Source organism: Mus musculus, chromosome 12, assembly GCF_000001635.26.
Source record: "Mus musculus strain C57BL/6J chromosome 12, GRCm38.p6 C57BL/6J".
In the NCBI taxonomy this organism is placed as follows: Eukaryota; Metazoa; Chordata; class Mammalia; order Rodentia; family Muridae; genus Mus; species Mus musculus.
This window is the reverse complement of record NC_000078.6, coordinates 72,901,406-72,923,568: the sequence shown is the minus strand read 5'-3', so window position 1 is coordinate 72,923,568 and position 22,163 is coordinate 72,901,406. Positions and strand designations below refer to the sequence as shown.

The 22,163-nt window shown below is 37.2% G+C and overlaps 1 protein-coding gene across 15 annotated transcripts in view; it reads left to right on the top strand.

Annotated features, from left to right (window-relative positions):
- Positions 1-5,611: 5,611 nt before the first annotated feature.
- The window catches only part of 4930447C04Rik (RIKEN cDNA 4930447C04 gene), a 37,765-nt gene continuing 21,213 nt past the window's right edge, over positions 5,612-22,163 (top strand). For 3 of the 15 annotated variants that reach the window (XR_001780500.1, XM_011244200.2, XM_017315240.1), the window contains exons 1-11: positions 5,668-5,861; positions 6,690-6,746; positions 6,839-6,895; positions 8,087-8,213; positions 10,295-10,384; positions 13,478-13,665; positions 13,756-13,798; positions 15,628-15,748; positions 17,287-17,384; positions 20,235-20,353; positions 21,080-21,156. Coding sequence is in view for 11 of the 15 variants with exons in the window: in XM_011244200.2 (XP_011242502.1) it covers positions 6,698-6,746; positions 6,839-6,895; positions 8,087-8,213; positions 10,295-10,384; positions 13,478-13,665; positions 13,756-13,798; positions 15,628-15,748; positions 17,287-17,384; positions 20,235-20,353; positions 21,080-21,156 (969 nt within the window). In the remaining 4 variants the exon portion in view is untranslated. Of the gene's footprint in view, positions 5,862-6,689; positions 6,747-6,838; positions 6,896-8,086; positions 8,214-10,294; positions 10,385-13,477; positions 13,666-13,755; positions 13,799-15,627; positions 15,749-17,286; positions 17,385-20,234; positions 20,354-20,402; positions 20,417-21,079; positions 21,157-22,163 lie in introns of those variants that run through there. The other 12 variants (XR_001780501.1, XM_017315238.1, XM_011244201.2 and 9 more) reach the window with 11 other exon arrangements.

The window sequence follows — 22,163 nt, the reverse complement described above, 5'->3', positions numbered from 1 at the left end:
TAAAAAGAAGTCAAAGACCTATGTAGGCATTTTGTTTTAAAAAGACATTTAGTCACACTAGGCACATGAAAAAAAAAAAAAAACAAACCGTCCAGCATCACTAATTACCAAGTAAATGAAGTCAAACCCATGAGATATTGCCTCATGTCTATTAAAATAGCTATGATTTTAAAAGAAAAGGTAACAGGTGCTGGTGATGATCTTTAGATGATGCAAAATTGTACACTATTGGTGGAAATATAAATTACTATAGCCATCACAGAAAAAAATAAGAAGATTCCTCAAAGAAGTTGAAAGAGAGGAGCCTGGCACGATTGTACAAGCCTGCAGTCTCAGTGCTGCAGAGGTTAAGGCTAAAGGAACTCGTTCTAGGCCAGTCTGGTCTGCTAGCAAAACCTTGTTTCAAATACATACATACATGCATACATTCATACATACATGCATGCATGCATGTAGGAATGCATGTGTGCATACATACATATATGCATACATACATATACACATACATATGTACATACATGCATACATATATGCATGGATCAATGCATGAATAAATTAGTGTGTACAGAATTCAGTGGTCCTATTTCTGAGTATATATATCATACAGCAAGGAGGTATTTGCCTTCCCATGGTCACCACTGCATTGTCACAATAGCCAAATATGTGGCATCAACCTAAGTCCACTGACCAATGACGGGATAAAGAAAATGTACCATACACATAACAAACAATATAGTGTTATTTAGTTTTGAAAAGGAGAAAGCCCTGTTCCTTGTGACAATGTACACGAAGCTGAAGGATATTATGAAAAGCAAATGCAGTAGGCACAGAAAGACAGACAGTGCATGGTCTCACTTGTCTCTAGTATATATAAAAGTTTAGCAGTTAGGGAAATGCAAATCAAAACAACATTGAAGTGTCAGAATGGCAAAGATCAACAAAACAATCAACAGTAAATGCTAGAGGTGGGGGTGCCAGGATCCCCCCAGTCACTGCTGATAGCATTGCAAAATGGTGCAACCTTATGGGAATCCATGAAAAGAGTTCTCAAAACAGTAGCGATAAATCTCCCATATGGCTCGGCTGTCCCACTCCTTGGTATGTGCTCTAAGGATTCTAAGGACAGATACCCACTCAGCCAAGCCCATTGCTGCTCTCTTAGCCATAGCTAGGAAATGGAAATGACTGAAGTGTCCTTCTACCAGTGACTGGGTAAGGAAACTGTAGTACACACACACACACACACACACACACACACACACACACACACACACAGACACACACACACTACGGAATACTATTCAGCTATAAAGAAAAATGAAATCATAAACTTTTTGGAAAATGGATGGAACTAGAAAAGATCAGATTGAGTGAGGTAACTCAGAAAGACAAATGTCATACATTCTCTCTTCTTGGAAGTTCCCAGCTCCAAATGTTCAGATGTAAATACAGAGCCTGAAGTAACTGCAGGAACCGGGAAAGCGCAAGACCATTACCAGGATGGGGTGGGTGGGGGTGGCTTGGGATCAATAGGAAAGGGAATAGTGGGGTGCGAGGGATCTGGAAAAAGAGAGTCCCTTTAGGAAGAGTAAGTATAGAAGAAGCAAGGTATGGGGTAAAATCACAGTAGGAATGCTTCAAAAGGCACAAGGAATCACACTAACTATTCACCTAAGAAAAACCCCCATAATGCACACAATTCTGTGTAGAGATGTGCATATAAATGATTTTGTTTTGTTTTGTTTGCTTGTTTCTCCAGGCAGAGTTTCTCTGTGTAGCCCTGGCTGTCCTGAACTCACTCTGTAGACCAGGCTGGCCTCAAACTCAGAGATCCACCTGCCGCTGCCTCCTGAATATGCTGGGATTAAAGGTGTGTGGCACCATGCTTGGCCCTACATCTATAGTTTTAATGAACCTTTCTCCTGTGGGCTGACTGTGGTTCCTCCAGGAGCCAAAGACCAACCCCGCCCCACCCCCACCAAAAAGCCCAAATACCAGACACAAGAAGCCCACTTTTGAGTTGTGGGCCACGGCTGTCCCAAGAGATTTACAAAGCATAGCCTATTGTCATTGCCCTTGGTTGTCCCACAAAGGTAGAAAATAAGCCCCTATTGTTGAAGACACCATGCACTTGAGAATCAGGGCTCAGAGAACCCTGAGCTGGAGCTGACCTGAGTGCCTCCTCCCTGAGGACTGGCTTCCATCATACCACAATGTTCCATGTGAGCTCCCTCCAGGAGGAGGGAGACCACCAACACTCCTAACTAGCTCTGACACCTATGTAACTTTAATTTATTTTAAATCCTATTTTTAATAATGGTTCTTAAATGTTTTAACCTCCCTTTGTAGTCCATCACCCACTAGAGGTAGTGGAAAAGAAAGGATATGGGGGAAGTGGACCTGTTTAGAAAGGTTCTTTGGAGCAACTCCTGTTTGTGTTGTCTGGAAATCAGCAGTTCAGTTCACAGGTTAGCAGGCAGAGGCAGTTTGATTCACTCACAAACACTTCACGGATACACCAGCAGTCTAGTTCTGTAGAGTCAGATTAGCAACAGTTGTGACAGGACCTAGCAGAGACAGCCAGGCCTCAGCCTCAGCCTCAGCTTGGGTCAGCAGGAGGGACCCAGAGGGACACCAGGAGAAGTTCTCAGCCATGCCTCTCTCAGGGAAGGGAAGATCAGAGAAGACATGAGACCCAAAAGTGTTGCGCAGCTAGCTGTACCAGCAAGCCAAGCTCTGTCTCTGTCACTCTGTGGAGTCCTATTTATACCCTCCAAATATCACATGATCTTCATGTGCCTTGCCTCATCACGGGTCTTGCCTCAGCATGTGCATCCAATCAGTCTGCAGAAGCAGAAGCAGAAGCAGCAACAAACTGCAGCACACCACCAGAAGTTCTTTGGTGTGTTTCCCATTATGGAGTCCCGACAAATGCAGTTCAACTACTGTAAGGTAGACCAATACATGCATAATTAAGCCAGCATAATTCCTCACATCAATCTAACAATCTAAACATTTATCCTTATACCCGAAGATAAGTATAGTCTTTACTCCTCATCAAGGAAACTTCTCTTTGCAACAGAGACCACTACAGAAAATCACAGCCAATCCGTTCCAATGCATATATCTACAAAACATGTCCACATCCAAGGCTTAGGGAACATTGTGGAAGAGGGGGTGGAAAGACTGTAAGAGCGACATGGGCATTTGCTATGAGACTTTGTATCTTAATAATGACTGCCCAAACATGAGCCAAACAAGATGCCACCAAGAGACATGCCTAAGCAGACCAAGGGTGGTGGTTGGTGGCAGCAGTGGCGAGGGTGGGGGGGGACTACAACTAAGGGATGCTAAGAGTGAGAGGAGTAGTCTTCCCCAGGGAGGAGCACACCACGTGAGTATCCAGAATGAAATCATTACCCTGAAAACATACATACAAGTGATATTATATACATATACACATGTAATAAGAATGAATGGAGGGGGCATGAATTTGAAAGAGAGCAAGGAGACAAATATGGGAGCGTTGGAAGGGAGGAAAGGGACGGAGAAATGCTGTGATTATAATATAATCTCAAAAAGTGTTTTAAGAAGTTGCAATAAACCTTTGGATGAAGACATAGAACTCTCAGCTCTGCCTATGCCATGATAGCCTGGATGCTGCCATGCTCCCACCTTGATGATAATGGACTGAGCCTCTGAACCTGTAAGCTAGCCCCAATTAAATGTTTGTTTTTTTTTTTGTTTGTTTGTTTTTTTTTTTTTTTTTTTTTTTTGGTTAGTTTTTGGTTTTTTGTTTTTTTTTTGTTTTTTTTGTTTTGTTTTTTTCGAGACAGGGTTTCTCTGTATAGCCCTGGCTGTCCTGGAACTCCCTTTGTAGACCAGGCTGGCCCCGAACTCAGAAATTCACCTGCCTCTGCCTCCCAAGTGCTGGAATTACAGACGTGTGCCACCACTGCCCAGCTATGTTGTTTTTTATAAGAAAAAAAAAAAAAAGAAGTTGCAATAATAGAGGGCAGCTCAGAGGTGGCTGAGGATTAGGGGAGATAGGAGATGGGGGGGGTGGAGTTTTAATCAGAGGGCATGTAATTTCAGTGAGGCAGGATGAAAAAATTCTGGAAAACTAGTATGCACCATGGTGACCATAGTCAATACTGTATTTTGTACTTGACACCTGGTAAGACAGTAGGTCTTAAGTGACCTCACCAACTACACAAATGATCATTGTATGAGGTGGTGGGTATGCTCATAAATTGATTTCTTTTCAGTCTTTCCTAATTATTATGGCTTGTGCATACTTTGGATGGCTTCCCTCAAGGCTTCCGGTGCTGGAATTTAATCCCCATTTTGAGATATTAAGGCAGTAGGCATTTACCCTAACTCTAGTGTTCAGAAGTGGGGACTTTGGGGCGAGATTAGAATTAGATATAGTCACTAGAATGGGACCTTCATAACTGAATGTTGATAGATTGTAAAAAGAAGATGAGGGACCAGAAGAGACCCAGTACACATGGTTGATTGATATCTTGTGGTGTGATGCCTTGCACTGCGTTGGGACTTTATTGCCGAAAGAGTTATCACCAGATGTGGCCCCTCAGCCTTGGACCTCAGGAAGTATGAGCCAAAACACATGTCATTAGAACAAAGTTAGTAGTCCGTAGATTTTAGCAATAGACAGCGAATACATTAATGCGTTCAAGTTTCTATGTTACACACTGTAAATATATTCAAATTTGTATCTATATACAAATTGTAAATATATACAAATAAATTGTAAGTTACACTTTGGTAAACCTGGAAAAATAGATTCTCACATACACAGAAAAAAGAATAAAATTTCTAAACTCTTATATCATCAAAACTTATTAGCCTTGATGGTTTGGTATCATTAATACCAGTGAGTAATATAACGGGTTATAATAAAATTGATTATGTGTGTGTGTGCGTAATTTGAGAGATTTGAGAAAAATGCTGGATGCTTTTTTTTTAATTTAATTAATTTATGACAACACTTGTTGAGATGAGTTAGGATGATAATAGTACCATTTCCATTAGAAACATAGAACTGAGAAATGGCATAGCTCAATCAGTTCAGTCCCCATTACTAGTCGATTAAAAAATAAAAATAGACCCAATTTAGGGAATTTTTTTTTTCCTTCTGTATGTTCGCTTTGGATACACAAAGTTCAAATGCATAAATTACCTAGGGACAGTAGTTTTAAAAAGAAATTTTGTTTTTCTTGTGTTAATGTCCATTTTAGTGCTGATTTTCAAGCCATTTTGTTAGTGAGGCGAGGGTAGTGTTTGAAGAAAACTAGCCTGAAGAAAGCCGTTCCTGCCGGGCGTGGTTGCGCACACCTTTGATTCCAGCACTTGGGAGGCAGAGGCAGGCAGATCTCTAAATTCGAGGCCAGCCTGGTCTACAGAGTGAGTTCCAGGACAGCCAGGGCTACACAGAGAAACCCTGTCTCGAAAAACCAAAAAAGACAAAAGAAAAAAGAACGCCAGCCGTTTCTTCTGGCACCGCTTTCTGCATCCAGCACCCATTTTGGGATTTTTTTGACCGCTCCACCTGGGGGAGCGCCCCCCCCCCACCCCGCGTCAATGTGATCTCGCGAGAACTGTGGCCTACCACGTGGTGCGCGGGGTCTCTCAAGGCCCCAGCCAAAGGGCTTAGACTCTTAAACCTCAGAAGGTCTGGTGGTGTTCCCAGAACCCCGCCCTGGGGACCCGGGGACCAGCGGATGTCCGGGGACCCGTGGGGACCCGTAGGGACCTGTTAGGTGGGCCGGGGAGGGGAGGGGACGCTGGTGGAAGAGCGGTCTGAGGAGAAAGCTGCGGGTCTGAGGAGGAGGCAGCAGGTCTGAGGAGAGGGCAGCGGGTCTGAGGAGGAGGCAGCGGGTCTGAGGAGAAGGCGGCGGGTCTGAGGAGAAGGCGGCGGGTCTGAGGAGGAGGCAGCGGGTCTGAGGAGAGGGCGGCGGGTCTGAGGAGAGGGCGGCGGGTCTGAGGAGGAGGCAGCGGGTCTGAGGAGGAGGCAGCGGGTCTGAGGAGAGGGCAGCGGGTCTGAGGAGAAGGCAGCAGGTCTGAAGAGGCCGCCGCGCTCCACAGAGCCACGTGCCAGGGCCTGGCGCCAGGGACCAGGGCCTCCGCTGAGGGGAGCATCTGCGGAAGGGGCCATGCCCTTGGGCGGATTCCTGGCATGAATGCAGGAGTGGGGATGCGAAACCAGCCTGGGGCGGGCGGGGCTAGGACTGAGAGCTGTGGAAAACCTTAAAAAGCAAAAGAAAACAAAACACATGGCGGTCACTCGTCAACTTACACCATTTCTCTAGAGCCCCTTCCACGAAGGGCGCTAAGAGTTCCCCTACAGTTGACGCATAAGTTTTGGAATAGATCATAAGAAATCTAGATGTCTGGGTTCTAGTCGTTCAAAAACTCAACAGCAGTCACGAAGGAAAACTTCTAGAACTTTCCGTCTTGCGGAGCCCTTTGGGTATCCACTCAGTTGTTTATCTGGGCTCTGGAAGCGCTGGCTGGGAATTCAGCAGCTAATTGGAAGAGACTCCCTTCTCACCATGTCTTAATCCACTTACATTTTCCTTTTAAGAATGCTATACTAGAAAGGTTCTTACTTTATGTATGCTCTTTTATATATGGCTTCTGAAAGTTTTATTATTTATTTTACACAGTGTCCAAGATGAATGATAATCTGTTTGTCAGTTTGGACAGGCTTTTGTTGGAATTTGGTAGGTATAAAATGAAAATAAAGAAGAAATAGTAATTTGTATTAACATTTGACATTTAACCATGAAGAAAAATCTCAAATGTTTATTTTTAGTTTTCCAGTATGAGCAAGACATAAGTATTAAAGAAGATACGATTCAAAGAATTAATAGTAAGTAGTTTTGCATGAAATAAATATTTTAGTCTTTTGGTTTTATCTTATATAGCATAGTGCATAATTAAACTGCTTAGGGCAACTTGTATGTATGAGAGGGGGGTCTTTCTTTTGAGTAATGATGAGCTATTTATTTTAGGAGTGAATAATTGAAACAGTATTATAACAATGTTTGTATTCAACATCATTTTGTAAAGAATTTCTCAGAAATAGTCCCTTACATAAGCTCTTTTACCTTTCAAGTAAGAGTCATTTCAAATATTGGAATTTTTTTTTTCTAGAAATAATAAAAATCAGAGGTTGGCAAGTGGCACATTATCAGGAAGAATGATTCTTAAAAATAATAAGTAAAATAGCAGGGTAAATTAAATAAAATGGTTCAGTTCTAATTTTAGTTTTGAAAACAGAACTGTTAACTTTTTAGTATTAGTATTCTTTAGTATTATTATTAGTGTTCCTTAGTATTCTAAAAATGTTATTCTTCTGAAATCAAAAAGAAAATAATATATTAATAAATTATTTCAGAGATAGAGAGATGGTTCGGTAAGTAAAAGCACTTGTTGCTCTTGTAGAAGACTCAGGTTCAGTTTCCAGCATCCACATGGTGATTCACAACTTCCTGTAGTTCCAGTTTCAAAGAATCTGACTGCCCCTTCCATGGACACTAGTGCCATGGACACTAGGGACACACATAGTACACATGTATCCAGTTAGACATACTCATACACATGAATTTAAAAAAAATATTCTAATGTAAAAATTGTATCTTTTATATTTAATGAGTGACAAATGTGTTGGTGTATTTAATAACTGATGTGCAATGGATGGAATTTCACATTTGTCAAAAACACCTTTGTTAGTATTACTAATGAGTAAATGCTTACATGAATTTACAGCATCACGAGATAGATTAGCTTTAAATGCCCTTTAACCCTTATTGTAAAAGATGAAGGGTCAGGGACATTTGTTTTTAGAGTCCTCTGTTCTTTTTAGCTTCTGGATCTAGGAATCAGCCTAGCTGTGGGTCTTTTGATTTTTAGTATAAATGCCTATCTCTCAGGTCTCTCTTTCTTTGCATTTTCTGATTCTCCTCCTTTTAGGTATATTATCATATACTTTCATTTTTCTGGTATATTTCTTTATTTTTAATTTGTGATTTCTAGTTAAAACAAACATTTCCTTTTTCAGAATGCCTTGAAAGTATTAAAGAAAATAAAGCAAATGTTTCTAAGCTACGTGAAGCTATAAACAAAGTAGATGAGGACATTGCTTTTCACTATAAACATAGTAAAGAAATCAAAGACAGCTGTAGTAAGTAAGTATTTGACAGAAATGAACATCCATTGATTATCATTTGATATTTTTACTCAAGGTTTTAGAGTTTATAGTATAAAAACGTTGAATTGGGACTGTAGCTCAATGGTAGAATACCTGCCTAACGTGTGCAAGGCCCTGTTTTTGATTACCACAAACAAACAAGCAAAAATCCTATTTTAAAGCAACAGTGTTCTCTGTCCCCCTTCTCTTCTTCTTTCTTCCCTTGTCTTCCTCTTTCTCCTCTTCCTCCCCTGGGAATTGAACCCCAGACCTTGTACATTCTCCCCTCCCACTTAACTAACCCCCAACTCCCAAGTTAGTATCCATATTAACAAATAAGTCAGATTACCTAGTTATGTGGCATTGTAGAAGGACTTACAGAAGATTCCACAGAAAAGACAGAAATGGCTCAGTGGTTAAGAGCATTGACTGCTCTCCCAGAGGTCCTGAGTTCAATTCCCAGCAACCATATGGTAGCTCACAACCATCTGTAATGGAATCCCTCTTCCACTGTGTCTGAAGACAGTGACAGTGTACTCACATAAATAAAGTTTTTAAAAATATATTTTTAAAAAAGATCTCACTAATTTAGATCTACTTAATCTAAATACAGCATTTTGTAAACTAACAGTGTTGGCACGTGCCTGTGCACTTCCTAGCACTTGTGAGATACAGATAGAAGAATCAGAGATTCAAGGTTGTCCTCAGCTACATAAAGAGTTGGAGGACAGATTGGGATATATGAGATCCTATCTATGTAAAATCAAATAGATGATTTTGAGTATGAGCTTGGTGTGTAAAATTGCTATTAAATAAACTTGAAGTAATTTTGATCTTTGGCTTTTCAAGTCTTAGATTTCTGTAAGAATTTAACTTAGGGAATAAAGAGGCAGCCCAGCAGTTAAGAGCACTAACTGCTCTTGCAGAGGCCTGGGGTTCAGTTCCCAGCACCCACATGGTGGAGCACAACTGGCTGTAATTCCAGTCTCAGGATTCAATGCTTTCTCTGACCTCCATAGGTACTTCATGCGTTTGATACACAGATTGGCAAGCAGGCAAAACACCCATAGACATTAAAAAAAAAATCAACCTAAAAATTTCAAGATAGAAGACTTCTTTTTTAAAAAATGTATCTTTGGATTTATTCACTCAAATCTTTTTGATTGCAATTTAATTGAGTTTCTTGTTTAAATTTTTAACTATCAGAAAACACTAAATAAAAATAATTCTAACATCCAACATTAGGAGTTTCATTAATTTAGGTACATACTTACTACTAGACATTTAACCATTAATGAAATTATGACATATATAGTTGACATGGAAAGAAGTTAACAGTAATGATGACTAATACTGGAGTACTAATACAAGAACATTAATAGAATATATAATGCAAATGCTGTAAAGGTACACAATCCAACCTGTGCTTTTCTAGTAATGAGAACTAATTTTATTCAAAATATAATGAATATTTACATTATGAATATGTGAATGCTGATAGTGGAGATGATAGGATATGACCTTTTTTAAAATGTGAACTTGTTTTCTCTAGGAAAAGAAAAATATAGATTAAATGATTATTATGTTCTTGCAAATTAATTGTGGACATTAATATGGTGGCAGTTATTCCTTAATCCCAAAGTAACCACACAGAGACCTTTTAATATTTCAAAGCTTAGGTTTTATCTGGGCAGACTCTCAACTAGCTCATCTAAGTTAACCTTACCACCCAGCCTACATGGCTAGCTAGACCGCCCAGACCTGTAATCAATATCTGTCTCCTCTGATGTTTTCTAGGGGAACACTTTCTTCCTTCTCCTTCCCAGGAAGTCCTGCCTTCCATTTCCTGCCCAGCTAATTGACCATCAGATTTTTATTTAAAGCCTATCAGAGAATGCCTTAGGTAGATGTGAGGAAGGACAGAGACACAACTTCACACAGCATACCCCAGCAGAAAGATTCATTGTTCTTTAAATTATTACATTCTTTTTTGTGCTTAAACTCATCCCATTATATTCATTTTTAAACTATCAATTTATCATTTTGAGATGGTAATAACAACTATAATTTTTTTCATAGCTGGAAGCCAACATGTGATGTTTTTCATAAACATGAAGATTATATAAAAGACCAGCTTACTGCTTACCAAGAAACCAATGAGAAAGACAAGTACAGTAATTTATATGTTGTATCAGTTCCATAAATTTGTATTATCAGCATGTTGTATAAGAATGATAATCAAAAATGTTGCAAGTTTGTATTCTGAGAGTTTTAAGTAAATGGATTCTATGTACCATTGTTAAGTCTGCCTATTATAAATTCCCACTCAATTTTGTGTGCTTAGATATTTTCTCAGATATAAACTACTTCTCAGTAGCAACTATTGTAGCAGAATCCTTCAAATAATGATCTTTGCAGGAAACCATTTAAAGGAATACTAATATGTAGAATTAACTCATGAAAATTTGGGGATATTGACTGTTTTGATAATGTTAATATAATTAAGTTATCATGCAAAATAATAATATTCATCATGGCATGGTCACATATGTGTGTCGTATCTTGCTCTCGTTTTCATTCTTTCCTCATTACTCTCCTCTACACTCTTCTCATTCCTCAAGTTGATTTCCAATCTTCCACTAGTTAGCCCCTCTCCTACGTTTTTAAGACATTACTCTTTTCCATCTCCCTTAAGATCTATTCTCTTCTTTCACCTCATCCTCCTCTTTCTAGTTTTGTTAGACACACACACACAAACACATACAGATTAAAAGATACATTCTACATATAAGAAAACATGCAATCCTTTCAAAGATGAACGCTAAAAGAAGTGGTGGTGAATGTTTTGGATTTAGACTTACTGTCATTAGAGTTCATGAAAATGTACAAGATAGTTTGAATGTGAATGGCCCCCACTGGTTTATGTTTGAATACTGTAGACTGTTTGGGAAGGATTAGGAGCTGTAGCCTTTGCCAGAGGAGGTGTGTCACTAGGGGTGGGCTTTGAGGTTTCAAAAGCCCATACAATCCCCAGTTAGCTTTTTCTCTCTGTCTTGTGCTTGTGGATGAGATGTGTAAGCTCTCAGCTACTTCTCCAGGACCTTGTTTTGCTGGTTGTTTCTGTAATGGTCATGGACTATAACCTGGAACTGTAAGTCCCCTATAAATACGTTCTTCTATAAGTTGCCTTGGTTATAGTGTCTCCTCAAAGCAATAGAAAAGTTACTAAGAGGAGGAAGCTAGAGTATATCATCTGAAGGCAGAAAATGGAAAAGGAAGACTATTAAGCTATCATTTATGGACACTGCTTTATTCCCCAGAGAATTTGAAATGATTTATAGAACAATACATGGCTTTTAGAATCAAGGCTTCCAGGTAATAAGAATAATGTCATGCATATCTTTTAAGTATAGGTGTAGATTAGACTTTGAAATTCGTAATAGTCAAGGCATTATAGAAATGTGATTAGGTTGGGAATCACACCATTTATTTAAAAATCAGTTCAGTTGCTTAAGATAAGTAGATTTTCCTGATGCTTCAAAGAAATTTCTTTCCTGGGTCTTCAAAAAGAAGAAATACAGAATGGAATAATTAAAATTATGTGTGAGTGTGCATGAAATGAATGTGTGCTTATGCCAATGTAATTTATTGCCATTTAAGATTTTTAAAAATAAATGTATTATTTGTTTGTTTAATGTGTATGGGTATTTTGCCTACATGTATGTCTGTGTTCCTGGTGTCCCTGGAGGCGCAAATCTCCCAGAGTTGGGATTATAGAGCGTTGTGAAGTATCATGTGGGTCCTGGGAATTGAACCTGGATCCTTTGGAAGAACAGCAGTTCTCTTAACTGCTGAGCTATCTCTGTAGCCCTCATTCAAGTGGGTTGTTTGTTTGTTTGTTTGTTTGTTTTTTTAAGAAAAATGTTTCTATGAGAAGCTAAAGCAAATCTATACATACATACATACATACATACATACATACATGTATGTATATATAGTGTTTACTTTAGATAACTTCTCAAGCTAAACAGAGGTACTTTAGTGGAAACAGTTGTTTTCTAAACCAGCCGCATAGAACATTTGAATTGATGACTCAAAATCAGACATTTAAAAAAGAAATAATGTCGTGTGCCAGCCATTTTGCCTTCCTTCTTCACCTTCTTCATTTTGCCTTCTTCCTTCTTCTTTCATTTTCCAGACATGGTTTCACTATGTACTGTCAACTAGCTTTCAGCTTGCTAAAGCCTATCCTTGCTTAAAACTTTAAATCCTTTACTGTCAGTCTACTAATTGCTTACCTCTAATCTCCTATTCTTGTCCAAGCATTCATGAAAACTAATATTGCTACTAATAGGTGAGATAATAATGATTCTTCTTGGATGATAACTTAGGGAAGTTATGTGGTTGATCAAACTATTATATGGAGTATATTAGAAGTATATGTGGTCATGCACACATATTATTAATGAGATGGATATATGCTAATCATATGGTATGTTAGCTTTCTTAGATGTATCCTCTTTCTTAAAAGTATCCCCTAAGACTATTTTCCCAAGTTACTAAAGTGGTAAGTGATTAACTAGCAAATACACAGTTTGAAAAGGAGCTTACTTATGGGCTCAATTTCAGTATCTTGTTAAAGAAGACAGAGCTGGGTAGTAGTGTTTATGGACATGATAGGAAACCACAGTTATAAACAGCAGCTATGGTTGCCTGCACACTATTGAGCCAATCAATGTTCTAGCATGGTTAGGAGGGGATTCATTAGCCCCATCCACAACTGAGAAGCTATGGATAGTTTATGGCTTCTATGTGTATGGAGCGTCAGTTTTCTTTAAGTGTGTAGCTTCTGGTAGGTTGACCATGCTCCATTGGATGCCCCCACACCCAGAAATACATGGATAGCACAAATTGGGGTTGACGGGCTAGTAATTCACAAAAAGAAGACATAAAGTTGGAGGTATTGAGAAGGTGGTAATAGATCTGTGCGCCATTCAAGGTTAACAAGATGCATTGCATTAAATTCTCAAAGAATGGCATTAAAATGGCAGGAATGGATGATAAATTGAAGAGAATTAGGAGTATGGTGACTAACTCAGGTAATAAAACAGGTTTGGTGGAAGAGTCAAGTAGAGTTTGAAGAAGAGAGTATTGAAAGAAGTAAAGATGAGTAAATGCCATTTATGCTTAATGGGATAGACTTAATAAGTGATATTTTCTTAAGTTTGTAGATTTCTACATACTTTCTTTTAATTTTAACAGAAAAATGTATCATGATTATATATGTCAGTATGAAGATGTTTTGAAACAATACCAACTAAAATACTCAGAAACACGTTTTTCATGTAAATATTATGAGAAGAAAAAAGAACATGAAGAAATTAAAAATAGAGTGTTGGCATGTACTGAACAACTACAATTGAATGAAACTATTCTTATGAAATTTCTAGGTATTAACATTTTTATTATATACTCTTTGGTTACAGCATTTTTACACTGAAAAGAATATCATCATTCTCAATTACATATTTGCTTTTCAGTGCCTGCTCCTTTCCCATCTCTGACTAAATGGACATTATACGTGTATCCACAGCAGATTTCACTTATAATTTTCTTAGATAAGTATAATTTACGATTTTAATTGTTAATGTGTTTTCATGTGGGAAGTCTCATGTACTTGCTTTTCAGTTAAAGTCAGATTTTTAAAGATTACTTTAAACGTCTTCTGGGGTTAGTTTTCATATATGCCTATGTGATCAGAAGCAAGCAGTTTAAGAGAAAATGAAATGGTATAGTCATCTGGCTTTAAAGTGGCTATCAAATTATGAAAAATCTTATCTTTTAAAACATTCCAGATTAATTGATTATTAAATATTCTTTAGGATAAAACAGAGTAAGAAAGTGTGTCATAAGTATTCATCTTGAAATGTATTGAAGAATTGAAGAAAGTAGGCAGTAGAGGTATTAAAAGAATGGCTTAGGATGGAATGGGAACAAAACAAATGCATGGATAAAGAAGACTTCACAAACAGAAAGAACTTACAGCTTAGCATGGGAAATAGACACAGAAATAAATCTGATAAGTACTACTATAATAGATAAGTAATTCTTAAATGGTTTAAGTCTCACCTGTTTGTCAGAGAGATCTTCGCTGATGATGAATTTAAAACTTTAATCTTCTTTCAACCTTTAGAATCCTTATATGCTTTCTTAGCAGATTATAATTCCACCGTTTGTGCTGTCTTCTTTATCCATGCATTTTGTTCCCATTCCGTCCTAAGCCATTCTTTAAATGCCTCTACAGCCTGCTTTCTTCATATTTTGGTTTTAGACTATTTTTTTATTTGATGTGCATTAAATTCTCAGTCGTAAGGGTCAGAGATTGGTAGGTACTTTAAGATAGATACAGCCAGAGTTTAAGGCGTTGGATATGATTTGGGATGACACACAAAGTTTGAATGACAAAGAGAAGTAGATGGTGGTAGGAAGAGTCGAAAATTAGGGATTAAGTATGTGTAAAACTTGAAATACTTTTAGTAATAATGCTTGATAGAAAATTCACCGGATGCTTTGTGTTGTAGCATGCAAATCATATATGTTATAAGGCAAGATAGGAAAGGAATAATAAAATTTCTCAAGAATTTTATTCACAGCTTTTTATTCTACTCAGGTCTTAATTCCCCTAAATGGATTGTACAATAACTTAGGAAATTGCATTATTTAATAACAGCATGGGATGTCTATTAATAACTAAGAACTAGCCAGGCACGGTGGCGCACACCCAGCACTCGGGAGGCAGAGGCAGGCGGATTTCTGAGTTCGAGGCCAGCCTGGTCTAAAAAGTGAGTTCCAGGACAGCCAAGGCTACACAGAGAAACCCTGTCTCGAAAAACCAAAAAAACAAACAAACAAAAAAAACCCAAAAAAACAACAACAACATAAAAACTAAGAACTACTCTATAAATGTAAATCCAGTTAAAGCAGGATATCCAGATGGATGCTCTTTTTTGTTATACAGGATATATTAATGAACATTTTGGATAAACAAAAGATAAATTGAGTAGATTTTTAATGTCTGGAATAAATAGATGATAAAATTTTAATTTTTCTTGAGATTATTATTAATGTTTTATTAGTTATGCCAAATGACAGGATGAACTTGCATAGAAAAACTCAAAATGCTACCTTATAAAAATACATTATTGAAAGAAAAAATTGTAATAAGTATTCTTTAAAAAATGTTATTTTTTTAAGTTCATTAATATACTAAAGTAAACTAATTATATTAGTCATATTTTTGTTTTCAGATACCAATTATTAATATTGCTTTTGTAGAACATACATGTAAATGGTAAATATTAACTATTAGTAAATATAAAATTTAGTTCATGTCTGTTCCTTAACATAAAAAGAGTTAATTTGAGATACAGAACACAAGATATTCTTAAACGTGCCAACAATTTTACCAAAAGATCATTTGAATTGGAGAAAGAAGCAGATGATATGGAAATAGAAATTAATTCTTTAAATAAGGTATATATTTTATGTTTTACTATATTGTTAATATATGAATACGATATTAGTCTATAGTCTTAGAAGAGTTTTTTAAAAGATTTATTTATTTATTTATTTATTTATTTATTTATTTATTTGTTGCATGAGTGCTCCATCTGCATGCCAGAAGAGGGCATCAGGTCATTTTATAGATGGTTATGAGCCACCATATCGTTGCTGCAAATTAAAATCATGACCTCTGGAAGAGCAGACAGTGTTCTTGATTCCTGAGCCATCTCTCAAACTTAGAAGAACTGTTTTTAAAGACAGTTTAAAAATGGAGAAAGGCTTTTTTTTTTTTTTTTCTTTGCCTCAGTGAAGACAAATGTATTTCAGGTTCTGAAATATTTAACTCTTTGGGTAATAGTTTGTAGTTATTTGATGTCTGAGGAAAGAAGATGAAGAAAGAACAAGATTTAAGTTAGTCCTAAGATTCGATTTATTTTGTTTGTTGAAGGATCAAACATAGGCAACTGTGCTTGTTAGACAAATGCATCACTGAGTACACCCTCAGCCAGACTTTAAAGAACAACAGTGTCTTTGAAAGAGGGAACAACATAGTAAATAGCTTAGGGATTTAATCCGAAAAACCTTATAGTTTATAATATATAGAAAGCTAGTATAAAAATAACTTAGGTTTTAGGATTTTCTGGAATATATTTTAGTATAATTCCTCGAGTTGTGGGTTTTTTTAAATTAAGAAGTTAGGTATTTTATTTGTATGAATGTTTTTTCCTGCATGTATATGCACTAAATGAGTGCCTGGTGCCTGTGGAGGTAAGAAAACGCCATCAGATTCCCTAGGACTGGAGTTATAGATAGCTGTGAGTCACCATGTGAGTACTGGGAACTGAACCTGAGTCCCCTGTAAGAGCAGTAAGTGCACTTGACCTTAGCCATCTCTCCAACCATGGCATGGCAGTTTTTGGTAAATACTACCAAAAATAAAAATCTAACTTTATAGAAAAAATATATTTATTAGTTAAGAGAAATATATATCTGACTGCTCTAAAGGTATCGTGTGTGTGTGTGTGTGTGTGTGTGTGTGTGTGTGTGTGTATGTGTACATTGAGGCCAGAGTTCAGCATTTGTATCTTCCTCAGTTCTGTCTCTTCTAGCTCCACCTTCCCAGTACTGGGTTTACAGGCTCATACTCTTGTACCTGGCTTGTATGTGGGTACTGGACTTCTGAAGTGATGCCCTTATGCTTTCAGAGCAAGCACCTGACCCACTAAGTTATCTCTCCTTAAATGCCAGGCAATGCCTCTACCATAGTCTTCTAAGTGCTAAGGATGGAAAGTGTGACTATCGAGCCGGGCGTGGTGGTGCACGCCTTTAATCCCAGTACTCGGGAAGCAGAGGCAGGCGATTTCTGAGTTCGAGCCAGCCTGGTCTACAGAGTGAGTTCCAGGACAGCCAGGGCTATACAGAGAAACCTTATCTCAAAAAAACAAAAACAAAAAAAAGAAAGTGTGACTATCATGAACTAAGTATTTTGTTCTCATTTTTCTTTTTAGCAGATGGCAAGACTTTTTGAAAGTAAAACATTTTCAGAAGCTCTAGACGAAAAGAACAAAAATACAGAAAAGAGAAAAGAATTTGAAGAGAGGTATAGGTAAACTTTAAAACTGAATTTTATGCTAACAGATATTCTGCATCTAAAATTTTTGAGTCTGTCCCTGACATATTTTTATGCATGGCTTTTCTATTAATTTTATGAAAATATTATTTTGAAATGTTATGAATTATTATCCCAAACTGCTTGTTGCTTAAGAAGACCAAAGATCCACATAGTAAAAAATAGGCTGACAGCAGCACATCTGTTGTAGTACTTATCAGAGTGTAAAATCTATCCACTTTCTGTGGTAGTACCACGGCAGTTACAAACCAGGTTAAAAAAGAGGAGTGTCACTTGGCGAGTGACCAGTGTGACTGGTTCTACCTTTACCACAGAGGAAGATGAGACTCTTCTGAGTCTATACCATAATGTATTTCATTTATCCTTGTGGGGATAATACAAAGCATCACTGAAGCATTAAAAACATTGATTTCTGCCTATTATGGTGGGAGAGAAAAATACATGGATTACTGTTCCTGGCTTTAATCAGCTTTCTCCTTTTGGTTTCTTCATATAACCTATGTTTATTTATTTATTTGTTTGTTTCAAGACAGGGCTTGTCTAAGTAGCCTTGGCCATCCTGGAACTTGTGTAGGTTAGGCTGGCCTCAAACTTACAGAGATATCTACCTCTGCCTCCCAATGCTGGGATTAATAACATGTGCTACCACCACCCAGCTTTTTGTTTGTTCTTAAGTTTCACAGACTCTATTATTACTTTTTCCTATTTTTTCCAACATAATCTCCTCCTGAGTTAATTTCTCTGATCCTACTTTCTTGGAACTATTATATTGATGTATCCACTACTACATATTACCTCATGACACAGGGTCATTAATTTTATGAAGAAATTGATTGGAAGGCCTTCCCAATCAATTTCATATATATATGTTTTTATTTTATGGATACTTGAGTATTATAAAACTTTGTATATTATAAGGAACTTATATAACTAGCCAATTTTTTACTCAGTATATATTATTTACCATTCATGGTTTTGCTTTCCACTGTTTGTTACCCAGTTGTGATCTAATAATATCACATGTAAATTCCAGAAATAAACAAACTGAACACCATTCTGAACTGATCTACATTCATGCTGTTCCTTCCCATATAAAATGTGAATCATTCCTTTGCCCAGTGAATCAGTGTTATATATACTCTTGGTTGCTTAGTATCCATCTCAGTTATCATATCAACTGTATTGATACCACATTGCCTATGTTCAGGGCAACCTTTATTTTTAAAATAGCTTTGTACATATAAGAGTAGCAATGCTGGACTGTGGAGATGGCTCAGTGGTTAAGGGCACTGCTCTTTCAAATGACCCGAGTTCAAATCCCAGCACCCACATAGCAGCTCACAACTATCTGTAACAAGATCTAGCATTCTCACATAGACATACATGCAGGCAAAACACCAATGTAGATAAAGGAAAGGTAAATGTTTTTTAAAGATTTTTTTTAAAAAAAAGGAGTAGCAATACATGCAATTGTGATATGCCAGAGAGATGCTATAAAGGGTTTTCTTTAAGAAATAGTTCTCGGGCTGGTGAGGTTGTTCAGTGTGTTAGAGCACCTGACTGCTCTTCCGAAGGTCCAGAGTTCAAATCCCAGCAACCACATGGTGGCTCACAACCATCTGTAACGAGATCTGACTTCCTCTTCTGGAGTGTCTGAAGACAGCTACAATGTACTTACATATAATAAATAAATAAATAAATCTTAAAAAAAAAAAAAAAAGAAAAGAAATAGTTCTCCTCGGGAGGCAGAGGCAGGCGGATTTCTGAGTTCGAGGCCGGCCTGGTCTATAAAGTGAGCTCCAGGACAGCCAGGGCTACACAGAGAAACCCTGTCTTGAAAAACCAAAAAAAAAAAAAAAAGAAATAGTTCTCAAGCCGGGCATGGTGGCGCATGCCTTTAAGTCCCAGCACTCAGGATGCAGAGGCAGGTGGATTTCTGAGTTTGAGGCCAGCCTGGTCTACAGAATGAGTTCCAGGACAGCCAGGGCTACACAGAGAAACCCTGTCTCGAAAAACCAAAAAAAAAAAAAAAAAACCAAAAAAAAAAACAAAGAAAAAAAAAGAAATAGTTCTCATCTCACAGAAAACAATGATTTACTTTGGTTAAGATCTGTGATGCCAAATTTATCTGTGAAACTGTAGAAGGAAGAAATAAATATCACTGTTACTGTCATACCTTAATGCAGAAGTTAGGGAAAGCATGTAATAAGTGCTTATTTATAGTGGAAAAGACATTTAGTATGTGTATGCTTCTGTATATGGGAAAAGATAAAATGTACATAAACTTTTATGTTTAGGCATCCATTGAAGGTTGGCAGTCATAGACTGTATCTTTTGTTCACAAAAGAAGATAATGTATTTTTGACAGTGTTTATACTCATTTAATTTAGAAAAAAATCAGTGAAGTTATTCTTACAGTAAAAAGGTTAAAAGACACATTTACCTTTTGACTATAATATTGCTTTAATAATTTTTGTGTTCATGATAGTTGATTTGTTTCTAAATAAATCTTTTAAAATTTGAAATACTCTGAAATCTAGAACACATTATTTGTAGTAAAAGTGTTTAAAAGGGTTTTTATCTTTGTAAAGTGGTTATGTGTAAAAGGAAGGGTGTGGTAAGCTGAGAAGAGCATTGGGCTTAATCAGGACAGTGCTGGTACTGCTTATTACCAAGTGATTTATTAATAGTGATTAAATCTGAAATGCTCTGTAAACCTAGTATCATGATCTGCAAAAATGAAGATGTTTAACAGTATAATATCACTTCTGAGTTTAAATTTTAATCTTTACTCGGCTAGTAGTGAGTGTAAATTCTTCTCTTCAGAATTTTTGAAAAAGATGAGCAAGTATCAAACAGAAGCTCTCAAAATAGCCAATTGTTACTGCCATGTGAGTCTCAGAAATTTGTAAGAAATATGAATTCTTCAGAAGCAAGAGTTACAGGTACAGAATCTGTTTCTCATTCAGAAATTTCATTTTTTTTTCTTGACAGAGATGAAATAAACGGTAATTTTAGTTATCACTTGATGTAAGCAAGGACAAAAATACTGAAGACCTGTAGACATGGGAAGGTACCACTTTAACTTTGAGAACAGACAAGATATGACTTGCACACCATCCTTTCTTTTCCATTTTTGAGGAAATCAATTTGGTAATGTTTTTAAAAAGTATTCTAGCCTTGTAGTACAAACACCAGATGAGGATGACCAGCTCTGTATTAAAGGGCTAACCATTATATTTATAGTGCTGGTCATTGAAATGTCTCAGTCACGTTTCATTCAAGAGTCTGCAGATTAATCACATTGAATACTTTGACTACACTATTTTAATTTTTTCTTCATTAATATTACTACTATGACTTTTATAGTAATCCATTTTAAGAGAGTAGTTTGTCACTTGGCCATCTTGCCATTTCACATTCATGATATGTAATAACTAGTGTATAGTAGTGAATTAAAAATATTTGAAAATTCTCATATTTTAGGTTAAATCCTCTTATAAACTTGATTTTTTGAGTATAAATTGTGATCAAATGGTTGGAGAAATGAGGGCTGGAGCTGGTTTTACAGCTCAGTGGCAGAGTGTGAACTTAGCATACATGAGGCAATGAGTTCAGATATTGTTTGGTTTTAGCTTCAGAATTAATTTGAAATAATACATTTAATCTAGATAAAAAAGAAGAAAGTTCAGCCAATCAGTCAAAGTTTGTTAGAAGTGATGTGAGACAAAAAGAAAATAATCCACAGGTATGTATTTCTGTTTTCAATAGCATAGATAGCTTGCTTAAACAAGATAATACATGTAGGTAGGACACAACAATGTATGTGTGTACCTCTGTATTCATGCATATTAAATTAGCCACTACTATTACCTCAGAGTCTAAAACATTTAAGAGTTTCAATGTGGACAGGCGGTGGTGGCTTTTAATCCCAGCACTTGGAAGGCAGAGGCAGGTAAATTTCTTGAGTTCAAGGCCAGCCTGGTTTATAGTGTGAGTTTCAGGACAGGCAGGGCTACAAAGAGAAACCCTATCCAAAAAAAGAAAAGAGAAAAAAAAGTGTCAATATTGCATTCAGTATAAACTTCCCCTTTTTGGCTAAATATTATACAAAATATTTCTTTTTAAATACTCAGTCTGATAGTATACCAAAACTTTTGAGACATATCTGCTAAACCCTTTATTAATCACAGGTCTGTCTTAGTCAGGGTTTCTATTCCTGCACAAACATCATGACCAAGAAACAAGTAGGGGAGGAAAGGGTTTATTCAGCTTACACTTCCACACTGCTGTTCATCATCAAAGGAAGTCAGGACTGGAACTCAAACAGGTCAGGAAGCAGGAGCTGATGCAGAGGCCATGGAGGGATGTGACTTACTGGCTTGCTTCCCCTGGCTTGCTCAGCCTTGCTCTCTTATAGAACCAAGATTACCAGCCCAGAGATGGTCCCACCCACAAGGGGCCTTTCCCCCTTGATCACTAATTGAGAAAATGCCTTACAGCCGGATCTCATGGAGGCATTTCCCCAACCGAAGCTCCTTTCTCTGTGATAACTCCAGCTGTGTCAAGTTGACACACAAAATCAGCCAGTACAAGGACCAATTGCACAGGCTGTACCTATAGCACTGTTTCATAGGGATTTCTGTCACAAAATACCAGAGACAATTTATAAATAAAAAAATTTCCAAACAAGATGGATTATTGCTATTGTTCTCTATTGACTCCCAGAACTTGACCCTACTGCTGAAGATACTA